This window comes from Pan paniscus, chromosome 1, assembly GCF_029289425.2.
Source record: "Pan paniscus chromosome 1, NHGRI_mPanPan1-v2.0_pri, whole genome shotgun sequence".
Taxonomy (NCBI): domain Eukaryota; kingdom Metazoa; phylum Chordata; class Mammalia; order Primates; family Hominidae; genus Pan; species Pan paniscus.
The window spans coordinates 211,709,727-211,734,814 of record NC_073249.2 but is presented as its reverse complement, the minus strand read 5'-3'; the positions used below and the strand labels follow the sequence as shown (position 1 = coordinate 211,734,814).

Genomic DNA, 25,088 nt, shown 5'->3' with positions numbered 1-25,088 from the left:
CATCCTCCTATTATCCATGCTGTCATCCTTTTAAATGTCCACAGAGACCTCCAAGTGGAAAGAACCATGTCTACCCCATTAGAGCCCTAAGCAAGGACTCTGCAGGTCAGAGAGGCTGACTCCATGGCAGCAATGAGGGCTCCAACAGCTGGAATCCAGTCCTGTCCTCCAGCTACCTGTGTCCTGAGCCCAAGGGAGGGACCCTGCCCCCTCCTCCCACTCAGCCAGTAGAGAGAGGCGGGAGCCTCTTGAGAGGCTTAGGAAGGCACCCTGGGAAGCCTCCCTACTTGTTTTCCCAAACCCCTCAGGTTGGGGGTAAATGGTGTGAAGGAGTCTGGTCTTTGATTCTTTGGCACTGGGGAGCCACTGAAAGTTCTTGAGCAGGAAGTAACCGGATAGAAAATGGCTATTCCAGGAGGATGAAAATGGCAGCAGTGTGCTGGGTGAATTGGATGGACAGGAAAGACAGGGAAGGAAGCCCGGTGGGTACAGTGAGGAATAACAGTCTACCCCAGAATGGCAGCAGTGAAAACAGAAAAGGGGGAAGAGATGGGCATTTGTGACTAATGGATGTTTGTGACTTGCCCCTGAATGAGGGAGAGCTGGGGGTCATGGATGACCTTGGTTTTGACCTCAGATGAGGAAAATGGTGACTCTGCCGATAGGGGAAATGGCAAAGTTTACTTAGCCTCTCCCAGCCTCACTTAAGACATCTGTAGAATGGGGTTGTGTATTGAGTGGTGGGGAAGATTAAATGAAATTGTGCATGGAAATTAACCCAGGCCTGAGGGGAGTGGTAGGCACTAGGACCACGAAGAGCCTTAATAGCAGGGCTTTATCCTGCGAGGCCATAGGGAGCCATGGAGGGATGTTGCCTGAGGGTGGGATGGTCACATTTGCCTTTTGGAAGGACCTCTCTGAGAGCAGTGGAGAGAGGGCAGGCCAGGGGGCAGGGAGACCACAGGGGAGGCCTTTGCAGTCTGTATCCAGGTGAGATGTGGGGTTGGTCCAGACCAAGCAGAAAGTAGGGGGCAGTCCTGAAGCAGGCCGGCTGCCTTGTGTGCCTCCTCCCCTTTGTGCTTGGGGAAACCACTGGGAGGAATGCGAGGTGGCCAGCATGTGTCCCGGCAACCCCACTGTCGGGGGGGTATGTGTGACTGATGGGCCATCTCTACACAAACTCTGCACTGGGCCGGGCCCTCCAGCAGCTGCAGGACATCAGAGGCTGAGCTGTTTGACCAGAGAGGCCACAGCTATCCAGTGGGAGTGTGCGGCCCCAGGCAGAGTCACCCTCCTTCCAACACAGCACCCCCATCCCCCAACCCCCATCCACCCCTCCCCGAGTCAGATCCCCATCCCCCACTGACTCCTTGGGGACTGGATCTTAATTCGCCCTGTTGCCACCACTCTGCCCTCATCTCTTCCTCCCCTGCGCTTCCACAGGTCCCCTGCACTTCTGCTCGCTTTTCCCTCATCTGTGCTGTCCATGCCTCTCTGTTCCTTCCTGCCCCTGGCCCCTAGCATGTGGTCTCACTGCAGCTTCTTCTCTCTTTGCCCATCTTGGGCATGCAGGAGGCTGAGGGCAGAGGGTGGTGATGCCTGTAGGTCCTAGCACCATGCCCGGCCCATGGGGGCAGATGGAGCCCCAGGGGCTGTCTGCCTGCTCTGTCAATCCATCTCTGCTTCCTTTCTTTTCTCCTGTATCTGTTTGCCGGATGTGGATCATAACCTTGACAATAACGTTTTCAAGGGCAGGCCTGGTTCTTCCACCCTCTATTTCCTGCTAACAGCCCAGAGGCATTCCCACCACGGTGATTTATGACCCTCTCTATGGGGTGGCATCTTCTAGGGCAGTGGCCTAGGAGACATTTTCCAACTTGCAGCCCTGGGACTCTGTCCTTCTTCCCTCACTGCTGGGGCCACAGCCCTCTCTCAGTGAGTGACCTTAGCAGCCATCCTCAAAACACCCCGGCCAAGGAAAGAGCTCTGATAAAACCCTCAGAGCCTGACTCTCAGCCCCCATTCCTGAGCCCCCACTTTGCAGCTGCCAGCGACCTGACTGTGCAAGCTGAGAGGATGCATGGGCACAGGTGGCATTAGCTGCTCGCGCTGTTGGCACCAAGCTGGCCTCAGAAAAGGGGGGGGGTGGGTTTTGTTTTACTGTTTTGGTCACTTATTTCATTTAAAAAAATTTATTAGATGAGAGTGTTTTTGGCTCATACAACGGAAACATTGCTAGGTCCAGCTGGATTTCTGGGTCCAGTGGTACCCTCTGGAGTTTCTCTGAATCTCCACCTCGGCTCGCGTTAGCTCCCTGCTGGTCCCCTCCTCAGGCAGCCTCTCCCCTTGCGATGACAAGACGGCCACCAGCAGCTGCAGGCTGCATCCTGTCCTTCCTGCAAACCCAGAGGGACAGGGAAGTCTCAGTGTTTCTCCCAAAGCAAAGAACTGAGCCTCACTGGTGCTGACTGGGCCACAGCCCCGCCCCCTGGGACACAGAAGAACTGATTGGCTAGGCCTGACCACACCCAGCCTTAGAACCTGCAAGGAAGAGGCCCTGCCTGGTAGGCAAGCACATGACATGGCCACCACATCACCTGAGTGCTCAGCAAGGTAACCCTGGGCAGCCCAGCTCACCCAGCCCAGCATGGCCATACCCCAGGGCCCCCAAAGACCCTTGTTGGGAATCACTTGTGCAACAGGCTCGGATAGATTTACACTCCAGAAAGACAGTAGCATTCTACTTGAAGGGTCTCTGCAGTGACTTCTTTTCCGATAACAAGAAGCATTCCTCAGTTTACCTGTTTGGGACTTTCCTATTTGGTGTTAGGCTTTTGTAAAGAGAGGGCGTACCTGTGGGGGACCTGGCACTGGGTCATTTCCCCAAGATGCCATTGCCGTGTCCCCCAGCACCTGGGTGACTGCTACATCACTGCCTGTGACCTCAACTCTCTTCCTTCCTCTTACAGCAGGGATGAGATCACAGCCAGGAAGTGTTGGGATGATTCCATTACAAAGATGATGTTTGTTGAATGGATGTCTGGAGAGAGACAGCAGCCAGAGGTCAGCAGCTTTGCTCCTGCCTCTCCAGGGTCCACCCTTACTGGGCAGTACCATCCAACCATCCATGCCCAGCTCATAGAGGGCACTCAGGAAATAGCAGCTGATATTTGGTCATTATATATTTTTTTGGAGACAGAATCTTGCTGTGTTGCCCAGGCGGGAGTACAGTGGCGTGGTCTAGGCTCACTGCAACCTCCACCTCCCAGGTCAAGTGATTCTCCCACCTCAGCCTCCCGAGCAACTGGGATTACACGCACCCTTCACCACACCCGACTAATTTTTCCTTTTTTTTTTTTTTTTTTTTTTTTTAGTAGAGACAGGGTTTCACCATGTTAGCCAGGCTAGTCTCAAACTCCTGACCTCAGGTGATCCACCTGCCTCGGCCTTCCAAAGTGCTGGGATTACAGGCGTGAGCTACCTCGCCCAGCACTATTGTTATTGTGCTGGTTGTTCAGCCTGGAAGTTTCTCCAGGCTCAGGAAGCAGTCTTGACCCTTGCTGGCCTTCACCTCTCTGGATGCCTCCATTCCATGCCTAAACATTTGGAGTTACAATTCCTTAGCTCATCTTTTGGATCTAAACACCCCAGAGGGTAGAGATGATGCTGGCATAGCTCCTGGCCTGAGGGAACACTCACCGATCTACCTGAGGCTGGGACACCCACCGTGGGGCTTTCAGGAGGATGATCTGGTTTTGAATCTGCACAGTGCTGGTTATGAGCCTGTGATCTCCACTCCCTTCCCTCCTCTTACAGCAGGGACAAGACAGCAGCCAGGGAGTGTTGGGATGATTCCATTTACAAAGATTACATGCAAAATGTCCAGCTCAGTGGCTGGTACCGGGGCAGGGCTCTAGGCCTGTGGGTTGAGATTCATCTGTGAAGCCCAGAGAGGGCAAAGTTCCTGGACATAAGGCCTCAGGCAGTCCCGTGAGCCCTGGATAGCAGGGGCTAACCCAAGGTGGCAGAGAGGCCCTTTCGGCATTCAGCCTTGACCCCTGTCTTCCAAGGCAGGTTGCTTAAGATATTGGTATTTGTCTTTGCTACTGACGGCCGGGGACAACCCCTCATCCCCTTCCCTCTCTCTGTCATTAGCAAACCTCTGCTTCTAACCTTAGATAAAGGAGTGCTTTGTTCATGGAACTGGTGTGTAGATTAAAAACTCCTTCTTTTAGAGCAGGGCTTGGGGGCAGGTGAGAGACAGGATTTTAGAGGGGTTCAGAGGATGGACTCTGGACTCACTATCTGTCTCACAGCCGTGCCCTGCTACTTATTAACATGAGGCTTTGGGCAGGTTAAGGAACCTCTCTGGGCTCGAGTGTCTGTGACTCTAGCATGGGATTGGCAGTGGTGGCTGCTTCGTGATGACATGAGGTCATCCGGGCTCAGAGGAAGCATTCAGTGCATGTGAGCTCTTCTAAGCACAACGTGAAGATGCATCTTTTAAAAACGAAACGCCCTCTGATAAAATGTGTGCTCCTCCCAATTTGGAACCTGACACACATTGTCTAGATCCATCTGAAGCTGCAAGAGCCCTGCTGCCAGATACCAGGGCAGGAAATCTTATCCTGGGGGACATTCCAGGAAAAGCCAGTGAATTCCCTTTAAATTATACAGGATTGTGCCTGTGGCCCTTGTGGTAGGCTAAGTAATGCTCCCCTACCCTACCCCCAAAAGATCTACATCCTAATCTTAGAATCTGTGACTATTTACGTTACATGGTAAAAGGGCCTTTGCAGGTGTGATTAAGTTAGGGCTCTTGAGACAGGAACATGATCCCAGGTTATCCAAGTGAGCATGATGTAGTCCCAAGAGTTTTTTGGTTTTGTTTTTGGTTTTTGGTTTTTGGTTTTGTTTTTGTTTTTGTTTTTTGAGACAGAGTCTCACTCTGTCGCCCAAGCTGGAGTGCAGTGGCCCTATTTCGGTTCACTCCACCTCCCGGGTTCAAGCAATTCTCCTGCCTCAGCCTCCCCAGAAGATGGAATTATAGGCACGTGCCACCACACCCGGCTAATTTTTTGTATTTTTACTAGAGATGGGGTTTCACCGTGCTAGCCAGGATGGTCTTGATCTCCTGACCTGGTGATCTGCCAGCCTCGGCCTCCCAAAGTGCTGGGATTACAGGCGTGAGCCACTGCGCCTGGCCCCACAAGAGTTCTTATAAGGAGGAGGCAGGCAGGCCGGAGTCAGAGAAGGAGGTGTGGTGACCAAAGCAGAAGCCGGACGCATATGCTTTGAAGGTGGAAGAAGGTTCCAGCAGCCAACAAGGGCAGGTGGCCTCTAGAAGCTGGAAGAGGCAAGGAAATGGATTTCTTCCCTGAAGCCTCCAGAAGGAACACAGCCATTGGTCACCTTGATTGTAGACCTCTGACCTCCAGAACGACAAGAGAATACCTTTGTGTTGCTTGAAGCCACTAAGTTGGTGGCAGTTTGCCATATCAGAAGTGGCTGGAGAAGCAACATGAAATTAACACAGCCCTTCTTGGGGAGGTGGGTAGCTGTTTATCAGGTTTTCCCCCACGTCGAGTCAGCTGAGGAACAGTCACTGGTCCAAGTCGCCCCACCTGGGCCCCAGAGGCCCCTGCTGGGAAGGGCAGCCACCACTGCCATTCCCATGCTAGAGGCACAGACACTCAGGCCCAGAGAGGTTCCTTCATCTGCCCAAAGCCTCACTTTAATAAGTAGCAGAGCACGGCTGTGAGATGACTGCTATTTTCTCTTCCTCCTCCTCAGCCTCCGTGTTCCTAGATCACTCATCCCAAATGCAAATATATTTTTCAGTAGTAATTGCTTCTCTGGGGAGGAATTTTTTTTTTTGAAGTTTGCAAATCTTTTTATTTCCAGCTATTGAGACAATATTTTTGAGAGCTGATGTTACTCTAGTGGCCAAACCAGTGCCAGCTATTAAACAGCCAGAAAGCTACAGTAATTGAATACGTGACCATTTCTCTTTTAGCACGTTGTTTATTCTCCTTTTCCAGAAGTTGTAGGCGTCTATTTAGTTTGATTATGTGTCGTCTTAGTGAAGCTGCATCTACAACAGTCGGGTCATCCGATGTTCCTTCAGTTGTTGCGTCTGTATTTGAAATGCCATACGTGATGTTGTCATGATGAGGATTAGAAGTGGCCGGAGCAGACCTGCCACGCGACACAGGGAGAGAATCATTTCTGACCAGCTGTCCGTTTTGATGAGCAGCATTTTCATTCATAGACCGTGCCCTCTTTAGTCTGCCGGCTGCAAAGATTTCTTCATTTTCAGGGGTTGTAAGAGATCTTTCTAAATCCAGAAAATCTGGTGGTCTTTCACTTAGCGTAAGTACACGGGTGGTGTTTTTAGCACCAGGGGTTTGAAGGGAGTTGATTGAATAAGATCAAGATCTACTGGTCTTGAAAGTGGAATATCTTCATTATTTCTTACAACACCAACCCTCTCCAGAACCCGCACACTAGTATCTGGAACTCCTTCTTAGAATCCTTGCTCCAGGTCAGCGTTTGGCAGTGCTACTTTTTTTCTTTCTTTCTTTCTTTTCTTTTCCCTTTTTTTTTTTTTTAATGACAGAATCTTACTCTGTCGCCCAGGCTGGAGTGCAGTGGCATGATCTCCTGGCTCACTGCAACCTCCGCCTCCCGGGTTCAAGCAATTATCTGCCTCAGCCTCCCGAGTAGCTGGAATTACAGGTGCCCACCACCACACCCGGCTACTTTTTGTATTTTTAGTAGAGACAGGTTTCACCATCGTGGTCAGGCTGGTCTTGAACTCCTGACCTCGTGATCCACCCACCTCGGCCTCCCAAAGTGCTGGGATTACAGGCGTGAGCCACTGCGCCTGGCCGATGGTGCTACTTTTAACTTTTCTGGGATCCTCACTTACTGACTAATGCCTTCAGTCTATTCCATTTCTTACTGAACTCAACTGATTTCTGCCATCTCAGCAGCAGTGGGAGAAGGAAATGCTGCCCCACTCACAAATGTGTACTTGCTATTTGGCACGATTTGCTTCTATGCTTCATAGTAAATCCTTTGACTTGCTTCAATGTGCATGTGCTGGATTGAGAGCCACTTTTGTCCCCCTGGGCCCACAGGAGGGTCCCAGTGAGGGCTGCTGTCCGCCGGTTCCCGGGGGCGTTGGGGCGGGTGCTTAGAGGCTGTTGGCCGAGAGCATGGAGGCGCCCAGGCACAGCACCGGCGTAGCAGCCCGCAGAGGGCAGGAATCTGAGAAGCCCACAGAACAGCCTGCACTGTCACTCTGGGGGTTTCTAAATTAGAGCCATTCCAGGTGACCCATGGAGGTACCTCTCCTAGTCCCCAGTTGCACCAGCTGCTGGCCCTAGGCCTCCCTCTCCAGGCTGCCACTGCCTGTCTTTGTGGGGAAACTGGCTGTGTTTCCTGCAGTGGGATGGATATGGGCCCTTCTGTCTTGGGATAAACCTCTCAGCAGCTGCTTGAGATCACAGGCTGGCACCTAACTTGGAGTTATCATTCACACACCCAGAAAGGCAACAGCCCTGTGGCACTGTTCTCTGGCCTCCCCAGGTTTCCCACAGCAAATGACAACAACGGCTTGCAGTGTGCCTGTCCTATGATGGACCTGGACTCTCAGAAGTGGCTGGGGAAGTAGACAGCATTTTCTTTTTCTTTTCTTTCTTTCTTTTTTTTTTTTTTTTTTTTTTTTCGAGACAGGGTCTCACTCTGTCGCCCAAGCTGGAGTGCAGTGGCACGATCTCGGCTCACTGCAACCTCCATCTCCTGGGTTCAGGTGATTAGGGATTACAGGTGCATGCCACCACACCCAGCTAATTTTTGTATTTTTATTTAGTAGAGACAGGGTTTCACCATGTTGGCCAGGCTGGTCTCGAACTCCTGACCTCAGGTGATCCAACTGCCTTGGCCTCCCAAAGTGCTGGGATTACAGGCGTGAGCCACTGCCCCTGGCCAGCATTTTCTTTTTAACAGATGAGGAGGTGAAGTGCATTGCCAGGGGTGTACAGAATTAAACCTACATCCCACAGACTCCAAAATCCATCTATATTCCACTCTACTGCTAAGCCAACTACTGATTCACTCAACAGATTCCACTATACCACTATGCTGTGCTATTCCTTCATTCAACAAACATCTATTAAGCTCCTCTGGCCTGTGCCAGGCTTGTTCTTGGACTAGAAAGAGCAGTGAACAAAAATGACAAAAATTCACACCCTTGAAAGCTTACCTCCTGCAGCCACACTTTCCAACAGAAATAGAATTCAAGGCCCATATAAATTTCCTGGGTAACCACACCTTTTTTAAAAAGGACAAAGAAACAGGCAAAATTAATTTTAATAATATATTTATCTCGACATGTTCAAAATATGTCATTTCAACATGAAATTAATATAAAAATGTTAGTGAGGTATTCTTTTTGTCCTCCTAAGCCTCAGAAACTTGATGAAAGCTAGTTCCCTCTGGCCACCCGACAGCAAGCTGGGTGTGATTGTCACTGGGTCACCTGGAGCTCAGCCCCGCATTGTCCATCAGTCCATTCCTGCCACGTGCCCCTTGGGACTGCACTGGCCATAGCAGTGGGCTCCGTGGCTCCCTGTTGCTGTGGAATTGGGGAGCCACCATTTCTCTGGATTTAGAGAGGTGCTGGGCCTCAGCTCAGAGGGCTAGGTTAATGCACCTCTCAGTTTGTAACTTGTCATTGTTACTGGGCCCTACAGAGCCGCTTCCTATCTTTTCGTTGTTATTCTCTTATTCCTCTTTTCTCCCCTCTCCCATTCCATCCAGGGCACCCATCCTAACATGTTTAACGTGCCTCTTGTTGGCTGTGGTCTTGTATATTGTGTCTTTCTCATTTCCGTGGATGATATTGGGTTCTGTCTCATTCTGATTGGTTATCCCCTACCTTATGTTTTTCAGCCAGCAATTTTATTTTCCTGGCCATAAATTCAAGAGCTCACCTGCAGCAACACTATCCAATGGAAAGAGAATTCAAGCCCCATATATAATTTTACTTTTTTTTTTTTTTTTTTTTTTTTGAGACAGGGTCTTGCGTGTGTCACCCAGGCTGGAGTGCAATGGCGCAATCTCATCTCACTGCAACCTCCACTGCCCAGGCTCAAGTGATCCTCCCACTTCAGCCTCCCAAGTAGCTGGGACTACAGGCACTCACCACCATGCCCCGTTAGTTTTTTTGTGTGTGTATTTTTTGTAGAGATGGGGTTTCGTCATGTTGCCCAGGCTGGTCTCGAATTCCTGAGCTCAAGCAATCTGCCTACCTCAGCCTCCCAAAGTGCTGGGATTACAAGCATGGGCCACTGCACCGGCCTGCCCCATATATAATCTTAAATTTCCTGGCAACCACATCTTTTTATAAAAGGACAAAGAAACAGGAAAATTAATTTTAATAATAGATTTTACTTGATATATCCAAAATCTGTCATCTCAACACGTAATTAATATAAAAATGTTAGTGAGATTTTCTTTTTGTCCTGATAAGCCTTGGCAATCTAGTGTGTGTTTTACACTTGAATAGCACATCCCAATGCAGACTGGCCACATCTTGAGTCCCATAGAGTTTATTGGGACTCTCTTGTCCCCATAGTTTGTTCCCATGAGTCCCCCACCCTCGTTCATCTTCTCTAGGCTACCTCAAAGGAACTGGTTTGCCCTCATTCTCTAGGATGTTCTAGCTCCTTCTCTGAGTCTCTTGACTCATCGATTCTTCCCTGAGTTCTGAGATTACTACCAGCTAGGGCTTGCTATATGACATGTCACTTTGTCCTCACATCACCCCCATTCTGAGACTGAGGGAAGAGCTGGCCCAGGGTTGCACACCTAGTGGGTACTGAGCCTGATTCCAGACTCCAGCAGCCTGAGCACAGAGCCCAGCTCCTAACGAGCATCTCCTGCCCAACTGACTGCCCTCGGCCTTGACCCAGCAGGATTCCCAGGAGACGTGGCTTGTGGGAAAGAAGCCCAAGCAGTCCTGGCTGAACTTCTTTTTCTGAGATGTGTTGAGAGTATCAATTATGTGTGGGTCCTCAGAGACCTGCAACTCCGTGGCTTACTCAAGGCAAAAAGTTCCCTCCCCATCACTTAAAAGTTGGAGGCAGTCCTCAGCCCTGAGTTTTTATTCCTGCGACTTTGCTGTGTGTGCATCTCACTCACTGCATCTGACAATTGCACGGCACTGCATGGTGTGCGCCTAGCTCATCCACCCATCCATCCCCCACCCAGAGACACCCAGACTGCTGCAGTGGACAGCCTCACCCACGGGCCCTGCGTGGGATGTGAACTCAGGTGGAGACCTGCCATGCTGTGCCAGAGTGAGCTTGGACCACTTTACAACAGCCAATTATGCACATCTCCTCCCTACTCCGAGTTCAGTGACATCGTGTCAGTAGCTCGATAGTGCTGTGATGGGAATATTTACACCACAGCGATGGGCCGTGGCAATCACTACAAATCTGGGCTGTGTGTGTTTGTGTGCGTGTGTGTGTGTGTGCGCGCGTGTGCATGCACACATGTGAAAGAGAGAGGGGGAGGGAGAGAGAGCTAGTTTACCAGCATACCACTGTGAGGGAGTATGTGGAGACTTTGTTTTCTAGAGACATGGTGCACCAGCACACACAGCAAGAGACAGGGTCTTTCTATGTTGCCTGGGCTGGTCTCAAACTCCTGGCCTCAAACAATCCTCCCACTTGAGCCTCGCAAAGCACTGGCATTACAGGCATGAACTATTGTACCCAGCCCTTTAATTTTATTGAATTAAGTGCTTCCAGACTGGTACCAGAATGACCATCCAATTTTACATGTCATTTCAAAAAAATCGTTTTCCCAGTTTCCAATTTAAAAAGACTTATGAACAAGTATGTGCATTAAACAACAGTGACAACATAATTTCAAGTCACTTATTAATTCAGCTAGTTGGCTCTGGGATGTAGTGCAGAATTCTAAAGATAAGTGTTGACTAGAATTCAGTTTCTAGTTTTGGCATTCTAGGACTCTTTCAAATGCAGGAGACAGAAAACTCAGTGTAATGAATGAGCTCTTATCACTCAGCCCTCCAGGGTTCTTCAGACACAGCGGGATCCAGGTTTGCAAACAGTACCATTAGGACTCACTCCCTGCCGTTTGGTTCTGCTTTTTGCTGTGTTCATTCATTCCCAGGCAGGCCTTCTCTGCCCAACGCTCTGAGCTGCCTATGCAATGGAGGAGTGTCTCTTTCTCAGCAATTACAGGGAAAGTTGAAATTTGAAACTCATTGGCCCAGTGTGGGTTACGTGTCCGTCTTGAAATTATCACTGTGCCCCGGAGTGTGGGAGGCCCTGATTGGCCAGGCCTGGGCATGTGCCTGCCCCTTGAGCCAGAATCAAAGTCATATGGACTGAGAATGGGGAGGGCCCTAGAGAAGGAAAACCAGGCACTGTTCCCAGCAGGTTAGGAGTGCCTGCTGGGCAGGTAAAACAACAGCATCCTCTCAACTTCTCTGGGGCGCTTGAGACTGACCGGTGCCCCTCCCTGTGGGACACCTCCTCCTGTGACCTTTGGACCCTGCGTTTTCAGGGCTTCCCGGCCTCTCTGACTGAAGAGGCCTTCTCTGCATCTTTACCCAGGCCATCTTCTTACCCTGCTTCTGGCTGAGGCTCTCTCCAAAAGCCCCGTACTGAATCACTCACCTCATTCCTGCCAAGCGTGTGTTGTGACCAGTACTCCGATTATGGGCATAGGCTCTGTGTACTCTCTCATCAGGATGGTATCATTATTGCCATCTTACAGATGAGGAAACCGAGGCTCTCAGTGGTGGAAGGAGCAGCTAGTGAAGCAGATGCACACCAGGGTCCTTGCCTTCAGCTGCCATAGCCCTCCACTTCCCTGATCTCGCTGTGTCTGTCACCAGGGCCCTCCAGCTCTGAAACTATGTCCCTTTCCTTGTGGTATCTGCACCCAGCCAGCCGCCACCTTTCCTCCCACAACCATGAGCCTCTCAGCCTGTGTGGACAGGCGTAGCTTTGGCTATACATGACAAAAAAAAAAAAAAAAAGCATATTCAATAAGATAAACTTTTATTTTTCTCTTATGTAAACAGAGTCCAGAGGTCAGCAGTCCAGGGCTGAAAAGGCAGCACCGTGATCCTCAGGGACCTAGGTTCCTTCTATCCTGCTGCTCTGTCATTCTCTACCTCACATCCCAGTATGGCTGCTTGAGCTCCAACCATCACATCTGCACTAGAACCAATAGGAAGTGGGAAGCAGGGGGAGACATGTCTCCTCATTTAAGAATGCTTTCCTTCCTGAATGTGCCCCACCCCCCATACACACCCTGCTTATATCCCATTGGCCAGAACTTAGTCACATGCAACAGCTAGTGAGCTGCCTAAGAGGCTGGGTACTGCTATCTTTATTCTAGGAAGCCACGGAAAGCCGAGCATCCGCTAACTATGGAGGAAGGGGAACACGGATATTGGGAACCACAAATAGGCGAAATTAGTATTACTATTATTTTTTGAAACAGAGTCTCACTGTGTTGCCCAGGCTGGAGTGCAGTAGCATGATCTCAGCTCACTACAACCCGGGTTCAAGTGATTCTCGGTGCCTCAGCCTCCCGAGTAGCTGGGACAACAGGTGTCCGCCACCACGCCTGGCTAATTTTTGTATTTTTAGTAGAGACGGGGTTTCACCATGTTGACCAGGCTGGTCTTGAACTCCTGACCTCAAGTGATCCGCCTGCCTCAGCCTCCCAAAGTGCTGGGATCACAGGCGTGAGCCACCCCACCTGGCCAACTGGCAAAACTCAACCACCCTGCCGACCAAATGAAAACATCAGACCAGTGAATTGGCACGCTCTCTTTTCTTTCCCTCCAGCACAGGGAGAAGGAGGAAAGAGCAGCAGGCTCACTGTGCTTGGAGGTGAGCTGTGCCGGGCAGGTGACATCTCACCTTGGCCAGATCTCTCTGGTGCATTCCTCAGGAGGTCAGCCCCGTTTCCGGCCCTTAGCTGGGACCTGCTTGGTGTTTACAGATTGATGTGGCAGAGGGGAAAAACACCCAAGATGTGCCCACTGAGCCCTGCGAAATCGTTTTCCAGCATGGAAGTTTCACCAGGGCTTCTCTATAGACAGTGAGGCCACTTCTGAATGCCATGCTGGCTGTGAAGAAAGTCGATTGTGTCTTTTTTTAGTTCACGGAGACTTTTTTTTTTTTTTTTTTAAGACGAAGTTTCATTCTTGTTGCCCAGGCTGGAGTGCAACAGTGCAATCTCAGTTCACTGCAACCTCCGCCTCCTGGGTTCAAGCAATTGTCCCGCCTCAGCCTCCGGAGTAGCTAGGATTACAGGCGCCTGCCACCACGCCCGGCTAATTTTTTATATTTTAAGTAGAGATGGGGTCCCACCATGTTGGCCAGGCTGGTCTCGAACTCCTGACTTTCAGCTGATCCACCCTCCTTGCCCTCCCAAAGTGCTGGGATTACAGGCATGAGCCACCACACCCGGCCAGTTCACAGAGATTTTAAAACCCAGGGGAGCAGGTGGTTGTGAGGGTGGGCTAGCCACAGGTCGGGGGAATCATAATGCCAGCTTTCCCTGAAGCATCATGTCTTGGCAGCACCAAACACAGATGAGGAAACTGAGGCTCTGAGAGGCGTAAGGAGCAGCTACTGAGGCAGATGCATGCCAGGGTCCTTACCTTCAGCTGCCATAGTCTCCCATCTCCCTGATCTCCATGTTTCTCTGTCACCAGGGCCCTCCATCTCTGAAATGATGTACCTTTCCCTGTGGTATCTGCACACAGCCAGCCAAACACTCCGTTCGATAACCCTCCATGTGGATAACACGCTCACCCCTCAACCCTATGAGACCAATATTGTATCCTAGCTGCTGCTGGGCAGAGGTGGGATTTAGTTCCCTCCTGTGAGCTGATGTGCCCTGACTTCTCTGTGAAGTGGGGACTGTAGCACTTCCTTCCCGGGGCTGCTGGGAGATGATGTGCGAAACATATTAGCAATACCGTGGAGGTTGTGAGCACTCGGTCCAGGGTAGATCTTTTTTATTACCCAGTGGGAAAGAGGGCCTAAGCGAAGCAAATGTGGGCTGGATTGCATGCCCCCAAATTCCTATGTTGGAGCCCCCTGTCCCCAATACTCAGAATGGGATTGCATTTGGAGATAAGGCCTTTACGTAGGGGATTAAGGTGAAGTAAAGTCATATGAGTGGGCCCTAATCCAATATCACTGGTGTCCTTGTGAGAAGAGCATCTCCTGAGCCCAGGATTTCAAGACCAGCCTGGGCCATACTGGGAGACTCCATCTTTACAAAAAAATGCCAGGCTTGGTGGCATGCACCTACAGTCCCCAGCTGCTCAGGAGGCTAAGGCAGAAGGATTGCTTGAGCCTGGGATATCAAGACTGCAGTGAACCGTGATCATGCCACTGTACTCCAGCCTGGGCAACAGAGCGAGACTCTGTCTCAAAAAAAAAAAAAAAGAGAGAGATTAGGACAGAGACACACACGGAGGGACAACTGCGTGAGGACAGAGGGAACAGGTGGCCATCTACAGGCCACAGAGAGAGGCCTCAGAAGGAACCAACCTTGCTCAGAAGGAACCAACCTTGATCTTGGACTTCCAGCCTATAGAATTGTGAAAAAATAGATTTCTGTTGTTTCAGCCACCCTGACTGTGGTACTGGTTATATCAGCCCCAGCAAACTAACACAATCTCTTAATCTCTCTTCCCCTCCCCTTCCCTGCCAGCTGTCCCCTTTTAACCTTAATTCCAGTTTTATGATTAAACATCTCAGCGTCAATTATTTACAACACATCCAGATGAGTATCAGAGCTGCAGGGGACTGAATGACTCACACTGGGGAAGCTGGTTTTTATGAAGGGAAAAATGACACTAAGAAAAACAGGGAATTGTATCTCCTGACCACAGAGACTGAAACTGACCTAGGGAAAGTTTCTGTCAGCCGCAGCGCAGTTCGTGGGAGTGGGGGGCCTGGGAGGCACCAGGCAGTGGAGTGTGCCACAGGTGCCTCACACCTGTATATGGCACCTGCCAGCACGCAGGCTGTTTACTTACCCAATAGTTGGTTTGACTGGGCACAATTCCTTCATCCAGATAAAACTAATCACTCGGAGTGAGTCGTGTCTAGTTTGAATCTTTGCTGCACCATTCACTGTGTGACTTTGAGCAAGTTTCTTAACTTCCCTAACTACAGGCTCCTCTTCTGTGAAATGGGGCTTATTCTAGAAACTTTTTCATCAGCTTGGGAAGTTTAAGCATGGTAATAAATAACTGAGAAATTAGACTGTGATTATATTAAGTAAATAATATTCGTAATAGGTCGTTAAGAAAAATAAATATATTAAAATTTTATAAATAAAACAGAATACATAAAATTAATAAAGTAAATATATAATGAATATTAAAATTGTATAAATAAAATTTAAAGATGGAATACATAAAATTAATAGTAATAATAAGTAATAAATAATAATAAAGGCATGTAAGGCACCCAGCACTGGCATTTCATAGGAGCTTAGGAGAATGTTCACTGTAGTTGCCACAATTCCGAAATGTAACAGTTGGAAAAAGAATCAAGTGTGACAAGTGACTTCCTAAAAATCGAAGGCAGGAAGGAAACTCAGGACTCGAGAAAGCAGCTCTGGCTAAAATGCTTCGAGTAGGAAAGTCAGGTATAAAGTGGAGATGAGGGAACGGGGAATGGCGAGGGGAGGGGGACAAGCTCGGCTCAATACCAAAAGAGCTCTTGGCAGCAGGTTTGGGAACCACTTCTACAGAGACAGCATTGCTGTGGCTAAAAAAGAAAATGTCCAGATATGGGCAGGACAAACTTTCTCAAACAGTGTCCTAATCTCCAGAATCAGAGCTGGTCTAAGAAAAGTCTGGGAACACAGAGGGCTTGCTTCTGCAGGACTCGTGGGCCTGCAGAGGGCTGGCTGGCTGCTTCACGTACCTCGACTTTTGGCTTAAAAGCCCTCATATAATGAGTACTTAAAATAAACGTCAGTCTTGTCCTGTCGTCAGCACTTTGGAACTGCAGTTTTGAGCCCCCAGGAAGTGGGGTGCCTGCTGACTCAAGCACGAGAATACCTTTATCAAGTTTGTTGGTCCCAGCGATGTTAGAACAAGTGTAAACTTGGCTCGTTAGCAGAATCCTGGGTTAAAATGTAAACTTGGTAGAGGATCACCGCCATGCCGAGCCTCTCTCCAACCTGGCCACACGAGGAAAGGGCGCATAATTCACCAAGCGATTGGTTTTATCAGGATTGAGAAACTGTGCCTAATCAAATCAGCTATTGAGTAGGTAAACAGTCTGTGCTGGCAGGCACCATACACAGGTGTGAACTGGAATGCCGCCTGCAGGAGTTGCCTGGGTCTGCCATAACAAATTATCCCAAACTTCATGGCTGAAAACAACACACATTTATTGTCTTGCAATAAATGTGTTCTGGAGGCCAGAAGTCCAACCTCAGTTTCATGGGCTAACATCACAATGTGGGCAGGGCTGGTTCCTCCAGAGGCTCTAGGAGAGCATGCGTCTTCTTGCCTTTTCCAGCTCCTGGAGGCACCTGCATCCCTGGACTTGTGACTCTCTCCTCACATCCTCCTGCTTCCACGATTCCATCTCCTGCTTCCTCCTTTGACCTTTCTGCTTCCCTCTTATAAGGCTACTACTCATCAAATTGGGCCCACCTGGATGATCCAACGTAATCTCCCCATCTCAAGATTCTTAACTTAATCATGTCCAAAAAGGCACTTTTTCCATACAGGCTAAAAGTTACAAATTTTGATTAGGACCCAGATATCTTTGAAGACCACGATTCAGCCTCCCATGTGCCTGTTCCCAAATTCCAAGAAACACAGGGTGGTGAGCAGCAAAGAACCCTGTGCAGGACCCCGCTTCTTCTCTGCCCCTAACTTGAATGGCCTTGAGTTAGTCTCTGACCCCTTCTGGGCCTCTGTAAAGATGAATGGACGCCCACCTGCCTCCATAGGCCTGTAAAGGATTTCTGGCACAATTAGAGCAGCTACTGTCTGCAGGGCATTGGGTCAAGGCCCTCAACGTATTCACTCATGGATTCTTCAGCTTTATGGTCCCTGAAAAGTGCTGGGCAGGCTCCTGACTTAGAGCCTTGGCTCTGTGGTTCCCTCCTCTGCCTGGAATGTTCTTCCCCAGGTATTCATGTGATTCCTCCCTCGCATCCTTCAAATCTCTGCTCAGATATCATTTTCTTGGTGACTGTGTACCTGGCCACCGTTTTTTGTTTTTGAGACAGAGTCTCGCTCTGTCACCCAGGCTGGAGTGCAGTGGCGTGATCTCGGCTCACTTGCAACCTCCGCCTCCCTGGTTCAAGCCATTCTTCTGCCTCAGCCTCCCGAGTAGCTGGGATTACAGGCGTGCGCCACCCCTCCCGGCTAATTTTTGTATTTTTTTTTTTTAGTAGAGACAGAGTTTCACCATGTTGGTCAGGCTGGTCTCGAACTCCTGACCTCATGATCCACCCGCATCGGCTTCCCAAGGTGCTGGGATTATAGACATGAGCCACCACACCTGGCCTGTTTTTAAAATCACTACCCACCGCTCTGTTATTTTCTTTTAGCTTGTATTACCTGCTACCATACCACAGACTCTAATGTGAGCTCTATGGGGACAAGGCCTTCTGTCTGTTTTGATTGTTTCTATGTCCTCAGTGCTTAGATCAGGACTTGGTCCATAGTAGGTGCTCAGTTAATATTGTGTTAGGTAAATGAATAAACACCCGTAATCAAAACTCTGAGCTTGTCACTTATAAACCCAGTGAGGTAGATCCCAGTAAAATTTACTTTGTACAGATGACAGAGCTGAGACTGAGAGCCCTAAGAATTGTCTTGTCTAGGTAATTACTAAGTTACAGAGCTGAGATACAAACCCGGCCTCTGATCTGGAGCCCAGGCTCCCAGTCCCACGGCATAACAGGTGGAGTGGATACTCACCGGCACCCTCTGCAGTCCCTGATTTGATAAATTATCATCTGTGACTTCTCTCCTTTTTTCTGCAAAATGCCCCTTGGGGAAGACAAACCAAATGAATCCAGTCAGTGTCCAGAACTGCCTGTCACACAAGGACAAATGCTGAATCCAGATGGCACTGAGGTTCACACAAGCCTGGCTGGCCGCCAGGAACACTGACCACAGGCAGCAACGTGTGACAGGCTCCAGCTTCTCTTCCAGGCCCCCAATCCTCCCACTCTTCAGATTCCAGGGCTAAGCCTCCAAAGTTGTCCACCTAGGCTGGGTGCGGTGGCTCATGCCTGTAATCCCAGCACTTTGGGAGGCCGAGGCGGATGGATCACCTGAGGTCAGGAGTTTAAGACTAGCCTGGCCAGCGTGGTGAAACCTTGTCTCTACTAAAAATACAAAAATTAGCCGGGTGTGGTGGCGCACGCATGTAATCCCAGCTAGTTGGGAGGCTGAGTCAAGGAGAATCACTTGAACCTGGAAGGCAGAGGTTGCAGTGAGCCAAGACCGCGCCACTGCACTCCAGCCTGGGTGAGAGAGCGAGACCTCATTGATGGGAACTCTGCCCTGCCTTGGTGGAAAGGCTGGCTTTTCTGCTGCTCCGTGAATGAGGACGGCCTAAACAAGGGGCTTTGCGGACAGGTGCTGCCACTTACTAAACGAGACTTTGGGCAAGTTTCTCCACCTCTGTGCCTCAGCGTATTCCTTGATAAAATGGACAGAGCTGGGGATGACAGCACCTCCCTTATATGATTGTTGGGTGGGATAAATGAGCTAAATTGTGTAAAGTGCCTGGGGTGTCAGTGCCCTAACTATGTGCTGGGGGTTGGGGGACTAGAGTACTGGGGGTCTGGCTGGTGGTCAGAGCCTGTGCTTAGCCTTGTTTGCCAGGGTCGGGGGGCTGCTGCTGTCATCCCCAGAGACACCGATGGCCAGAACCTGGAGAAGGTTCGAGGTGTCAGACTCACATTGGGCTGACGGGGACAGGAGATCTGCATCCCTCAGTGCTATCCTGGCAGAGGAAGACTCTGAAATGTGAGATGTCACATTTCCCAAGAAATACTGAATGTGACTGGGTCCCCCGTGCCAGCCTTCTAAATAAGGCTGGACACCAGCCACCTGCTTAGAGAAAGACAATATGTCAAGCACCTCAAGAAAAGATGTATGGTTCATGAACTCGCTGCTTCTGGTCCCTGGAGTCTTCAAGATGAACTTGTCTTCCTTAATTTCTCCACCACTTACATAGATTAGCAAGGACCCTGGTGATGTCAGGTTTTATGCAATTCACCGACATCTTGTGTTTGGAGTCGGGGAGGGAAGCTGCCTCTTTTCTCTGCAAGCCATGACATATTCTGGAAGGTGCCCACTTTCCCATCGCTGTGGGATTACTGAGGCTGAGCCCTCACCCTGGAATATCCTGATCTCTTACCCCCAAATTCCACCCACAGGAAGGCCACAGAGGCCTCAAGGCCCTGCAGAGCTGCATGCGTATCTTCCTTCTCCCTGCCCTCAAATTGAATCCGTTATTCTTTTTGGAAGCTCTTCAGACATGCTCCATTTTGGCAGTGCTACTTGGTGTTTAAAAGCATGGGTTTTAGGATCAGGCGTACCCTACCCCTGCCTTGTACTCACTGTGTGACCTTAGAAAAATTACTTTCCGTCTTGGAACCTGTGTCCTTATCTATAAAATAGAACCAATAACTATTAAATGATGATGCACATAAAGAGCTCCACAGAGGGCCTGGCACAGAATTGGCATTCAACACACATTGACGCTTTCTCTGACGCTGACTTCCCTTCTGTTAGGCAGAATCGCCTGTCTTCCTACTGGATTGTAAAAGTCTGTCTCATGTATCTCGGTATCCCCCAAAGCTCCTGGCATACAGTAGGGGAACCGGGAATTGTTTAAATCAAAATCTTCAACAAGTCATTTTAAAAGAAATGTTCGGGTCCAGTAGCTCATGCATGGTAATCCCAGCACTTTGGGAGGCTGAGGCAGGCAGATCGCTTGAGCCCAGGAAATCGAGACCAGCCTGGGCAACAGAGCGAGACCGTTTCTCTACAAAAGACACAAAAAATAGCTGGACATGGTGGTGTGTGCCTGTAGTCCCAGCTCCTCAGGAGCCGAGGTGGGAGGATTGCTTAAGCCTGGGAGGTCAAGGGTACAGTAAGCCATGATCATGCCACTGCAGCCTGGATGACAGAGTGAGACCCTGACCAAAAAAAAAAAGAGAGAGAGAAGAAAGGGAAGAGGAGGGGAGGGAAGGGAACATTTACCTGTCACCCCCTCACACTTTTGTCCTGAAACACCTCTGGGAAGAAGGAAGGAAGGAAGGAAGGAGGGAGGGAGGGTAGGGAGGGAAACATTTACCTGTCACTCCCTCACACTTTTGTCCTGAAACACCTCTGGGAACCTCGGTGCCTTGCCCAGAAAGTGGCCCCCAGGGACTCAGCTTTGTGGGAACCCGCACAGTGCAGACACAGGTGGACTTCACAGTCAGCTGGATTTGATTATGAGTCGACTGTGCCACTTACCGGCTGTGTGGCCCAGGGCAAATTACTTACCCTGTCCAAGACTCCGAGATGGGGCGGATCATTCCTTGAAGGGTGGCCGTGAGGATCGGGTGAGTTTAGGAATGCACCTGATTCATGCTGAGTGTCAGCTGCTGCTGATTTCATGATAGCTGCTGCGGAGACTGCTATTCTTGTTACCATTATTCTTCTTACCCTGCCTTGTGTATTACTTAACATCCTTTCTTCTTTTTCCCATCAGCTCTCTCCAGCTGGGCAGCCCTCCTCCCAGCTCCCCTGCCTCTATGCCTCATTTGCACATTGCTTTTTGTTTTTCCCGAGTGCACAGTCTAAAAGATCCCTGGTGCTCTGTTGAAACAGGAACCTGACACCCTTTGACCTTGGTCCGTGGGGAGGTGGCCTGAAACTCCCTCCCAGGCAGGACAGGAGCAGGGGCTCAGCGCCTTTCTTCCTACCCCCACTGCATGGGACTGGAAATGGTGACAAAAGTGATTGTGGGCTGAAACTTGGCAGAGAGAGCCCCACTGAATTCCTCCTTTGTGATGTGAATGTGGCACAGCCCGGTGGAACCGGGGATCCCTTTCCCAATTATGCAGTTTGGCAGGAAGAGGTCGGTGCAGGGAGAGTGCTCAAGGAGCCCCTTTGTCACAGGGGTTGGTAGCACCGCCAGCCGCCTCCGACTGGCAAGACCTCCTCCCACTAAAGCCAGCTGGGCTGGGCGCTTCTGCAACTGCACCTTCCGGGGCCACAGCACAGAACTCAGTGGTCACGTGAGGGTCTACATCCGATTCCCAGTTTCTAAACTGTGTCCTGGAGAGTTTCTGCAATTCAGCGAGAAGAGGCAGCGGAAGGCCCAGCCATCAATGCTTGGGCCCTTTACCCCGTTTCAGCCGGGGCAGCGCTGCTTTCCATTGTCCCATCTTATTTCAGTCGTTGTCTTCACGTTCAAGTTCATGGAGACTCAATCCAGATGTGCCTGGCTGTGATGGCCCCACTCAGGTCTCAGCCACTCTGATGTCTGGAGCTGGGTCTACCTCCCTGGCCCCGACTCCTCCACACCCACTGCACAGCCCCTCCCTGCCGGCTCTGGTTGGCCAAGGGTGTGCACAGGAGTGGAAAGAGCCTCTGCCCAGCGTGGAGCGGTGAGGCTAAAGGCTTCCATGTTCCCTGCTGACTTCCACCTGCAAAGGCCAGGCAACCGCTGAAACCTCCAGCCCCACCAGGGAATACTGATACAGTCACTTTCTCAGGTCACAACGGAAATCACATTTATTCTGCATATTTTTCTCATGTTGCCGGCAAATTATTTGCATACGGATACAAGATTTGGGTATCTGGATCTTCCTGCAAGTTAGCTTTTATTAATCCTCTCCCCTTCAGGCTTGGACTGGGAATTTCCCCTCATTGATATGAGACATTGGTTCAACTTTTAAACTTGCCAGGTATTCATTTGTTTGTTCTATAAATATCTGCTAAGTACCTGTTAAGTTCCTGGCATGCGGTGCTGGGGCCTGGAGCAGGCAGCGGACAAGACAGACAAAAACCGTGTTTCAGAGAGTTCATACTCCAGTGGGGGAGACAGGGAGCCAACAAGAAAGCAAAATGAGATTACTACTGACTGCAATGTGTTATCATCACCCATAGGAAGGAAAGGCAAGGAACTCAGCAGGGGACCCAAGTGTAGCTGTGTGAGGGAGGAGGCATTTCCATTGGGTGGTCAGAGAGGTGCTCACTGAGGAGGTGGCATTTGAGCTGAGAGACAGAGGTCTCTACTAAAAAGTAGCCAGATAGCCAGGCATGGTGGCTCATGCCTGCAATCCCAGCACTTTGGTAAGGCCGAAGCAGGAGGATCGCTTGAGGCCAGGAGTTCAAGACCAGCCTGGGCAACACAGCAAGATTCCATCTCTACAAAAAGATTAAAAATTAAAAATTAAAACATTAGCTGGGTGTGATGGTGTGCACCTGTAATCCCAGGTACTTGGGAGGCTGAGGCGGGAGGATCACTTGAGCCCAGGAGTTCGGGGCTGCAGTGAGCTATGGGTGACAAAGAAATATGCTGTCTCTAAAAATAATTTTTAAAACAAATTTAAATACAGAAATAAATAAATAAGTAGCCAGACAAAAGAGACATGTGGAAGGGTGTTTTCAAGCAGTAGGTATAGCAAGTGCCAAGGCCCTGTGGTAGGAAGTAGTTGGTGCCAATGAGGAGCAGAAAGGAAACCACTGAGGGCTGGTGAGCAGGAGATACGAGCTGTGACAGCAAGACAGGAGCCTCGTCCAGGCTGGTGGGGCTTGAGGGTCATGGCCAAGGAGTTTGGATTTTATGCTAAAAGTAATAAAAACACATTGATGGGCTTTTGGACATTCTTGTTACAAACTATTTCAGTCATTCAAAAGAGTATATATAAGATATATGTGAATTGTAATGAATAGTATAATAAAACGCTCATGTACCCTTCACTGTTCACCTCCCCAGTACCATTCTTCACTCTTCATTTCTCCAGGAGGTAGTGTGTGTGTGTGTGTGTGTTTCTCTGTTTGTTGAGACAGGGTCTCATTCTGTCACCCAGGCTCTAGTGCAGTGGCGTGCTCAAGGCTCACTGCAGGCTTTACCTCCTAGGCTCAAGCAGATCCTCCCACCTCAACCTCCCAAGTAGCTGGGACTACAGGTGTGAGCCACACACTGGGCTCATTATTATTATTATATTATTTATTATTATTATTATTATTGTTGTTGTAGAGACATGGTCTCACTATAGTGCCCAGGCTAGTCTCGAACTCCTGAGCTCAAGCAATCCTCCCACCTTGGCCTCCCAAAGTGCTGGCATTACAGGTGTGAGCTACTGTGCCTGGCCAGAAGGTAACCTGAATTTGTCCTGAATTTTAGTTTATAGTCTTTGCGTTTCTTCCTAATACTACAAAAATAGAGCAACATATTGTTTGGTTTTGAATTTCATTTAAGTGGATTTCTGCAGTGTGTATTCTTCTGCAGTTTGCTTTTCTGTTCAACATTATGTTTGTCAGGATCATCCTCACTGGTGCACACAGCTGCAGTTTACTCACCTTCACTGCTGCGTACGTAATACTCCACAGAGTGACACTTTGTGGTTTATCTTTTCTCCTGGGACCAATTTCTAATGTTGAACCAAACCCTGCATTCTTGGGATAAACCCAACTTGATTCTGATGTGTTATCTTTTTAAAAAATATGGTTGGGCTGGGTGCTCCCTTCTGTAATGCCAGCACTTTGGGAGGCCAAGGCAAGAGGATCTCCTGAGGTCAGGAGTTCGGACCAGCATGGCCAACATGGTGAAACCCTGTCTCTACTAAAAATACAAAAATTAGCCAGGTGTGGGGGTGTGCGCCTGTAGTCCCAGCTACTTGGGAAGCTAAGGCAGGAGAATTGTATGAACCCAGGAGGCGGAGGTTGCAGTGAGCTGAGATCACACCACTGCATTCCAGCCTGGGCAAAAAAGTAAGACTCAGGAAGGAAGGAAGGAAGGAAGGGAGGAAGGGAGGGAGAGGGGGAGGGAAGGAGGGAAGCATGGATTCCATTTGCCGATTTTTGTTTAGGCTGGTGGGTCAGACTGGCCTGTCATTTTCCTCTCCTGCCTTGTTCTTTTCTAGTTTTGGTGTCAAGGTATATACATTCCTTATAAGATGACCTGAGAGTATTTCCTCTGATATTCTCTGGAGCACATGTCTAAGATGGATAATACCATGAAAGAGTTTGATAAATGTTAGCTACCATGTTGTCATCCTTCTGCAACTCATATTTTTTGTACAGAATTCTGGCTTCTTCTGGTACCACTGGTCTTGCATAGATACCTACCCTAACCCTTGCCCTTTTCCCCCTAAAAAACAAAGAAAACACATGGCTGCCCAACATGTAACTCCAATTGCAATGCTCACAGCTTGCTTAGAAAGCTGCATCTCTGTGGTTTTTTTATAGGTGGATCTTTAACTCAAGACTCTAGCATGAAGAGTTGCCTTCTGGCCTGCCCTGAGTCTCCTCAAATAACAACAGGTAGATACCTCTCTAACTGGTTAATAATTTTTCTTTAAAAACTCAGATATAGAATCATTCATATCTCCCTTAGGGCCTCCTCAGACATGAGCCGTGATGGGGTCAACCCCAGGGTCTAGAGGTTGAGTTTGGCCAAGCCAGGACCCCAGACTGCCCACGAAGCCTACTGTGTTTTAGGGACATATTGGAAGCCGTGTGGTCCAAATCCTCTAAGCATAAAATTAGCTTCTTTCCATATTTTTGAAAGGAAAAGAACACCATGCTAAATATAGCTCGGGTGCTGTCCAGGGTCAACAAGCCAGGAACAGGACAAACAGCTGACCAGATGCCCCGCTGGGAGCTGGGTTTCTACAGACCCCATAGACCCATCAAGATCACAGTCCCCAAAGAGAGGGCTGAACTTGAAGAACAAATTTACGCCACCGTTGCACACATAACCCTGGCCATGAACCCAAAAAACCAAAACTAT

General features: G+C 49.5%; 2 protein-coding genes across 7 annotated transcripts in view; one reads left to right on the top strand and one right to left on the bottom strand.

The window, feature by feature from the left end:
- Positions 1-25,088, top strand: part of TMEM51 (transmembrane protein 51) — a 63,460-nt gene that overhangs the window by 28,913 nt on the left and 9,459 nt on the right. For 2 of the 3 annotated variants that reach the window (XM_003806262.8, XM_057299783.2), the window contains exon 2: positions 24,545-24,619. The exons of the other annotated variant lie outside the window; for it this stretch is intronic. The gene's annotated coding sequence lies outside the window, so the exon portion shown is untranslated. The remainder of the gene's footprint in view (positions 1-24,544; positions 24,620-25,088) is intronic. 3 annotated transcript variants of the gene reach the window in all.
- LOC103782926 (uncharacterized) lies at positions 1,450-21,045 on the bottom strand. 4 transcript variants are annotated; one of them, XM_034955876.3, is made up of 4 exons: positions 20,627-21,045; positions 18,038-18,109; positions 8,270-8,337; positions 1,450-2,396 (listed from the first exon to the last, which is right to left on the bottom strand). In XM_034955876.3, the coding sequence occupies exons 1-4, from the start codon at positions 20,810-20,812 to the stop codon at positions 2,330-2,332; spliced, it is 393 nt and encodes a 130-aa protein (XP_034811767.1). In that variant the 5' UTR covers positions 20,813-21,045; the 3' UTR covers positions 1,450-2,329. The 4 variants fall into 4 exon arrangements, 2 of the variants coding, with proteins under 2 accessions (XP_034811767.1, XP_034811762.1); XM_034955871.3 differs by lacking the exon at positions 1,450-2,396 and adding an exon at positions 2,409-6,198; XR_004670454.3 differs by lacking the exon at positions 18,038-18,109.

Bases quoted from the DNA above. Each gene is read 5' to 3' on its own strand.
- LOC103782926 (XM_034955871.3), bottom strand. From the start codon at position 20,812: ATGTTAAGTAATACACAAGGCAGGGTAAGAAGAATAATGGTAACAAGA. The intron at 8,338-18,037 runs GTGAGTATCCAC...TTTTTAAAAAAG, and splicing joins AGGGACTGCAGAGGGTGCCG to GTGTGGTTACCCAGGAAATT. The intron at 6,199-8,269 runs GTAAGCTTTCAA...GTCGCGTGGCAG, and splicing joins GGAAAGTGTGGCTGCAGGAG to GTCTGCTCCGGCCACTTCTA.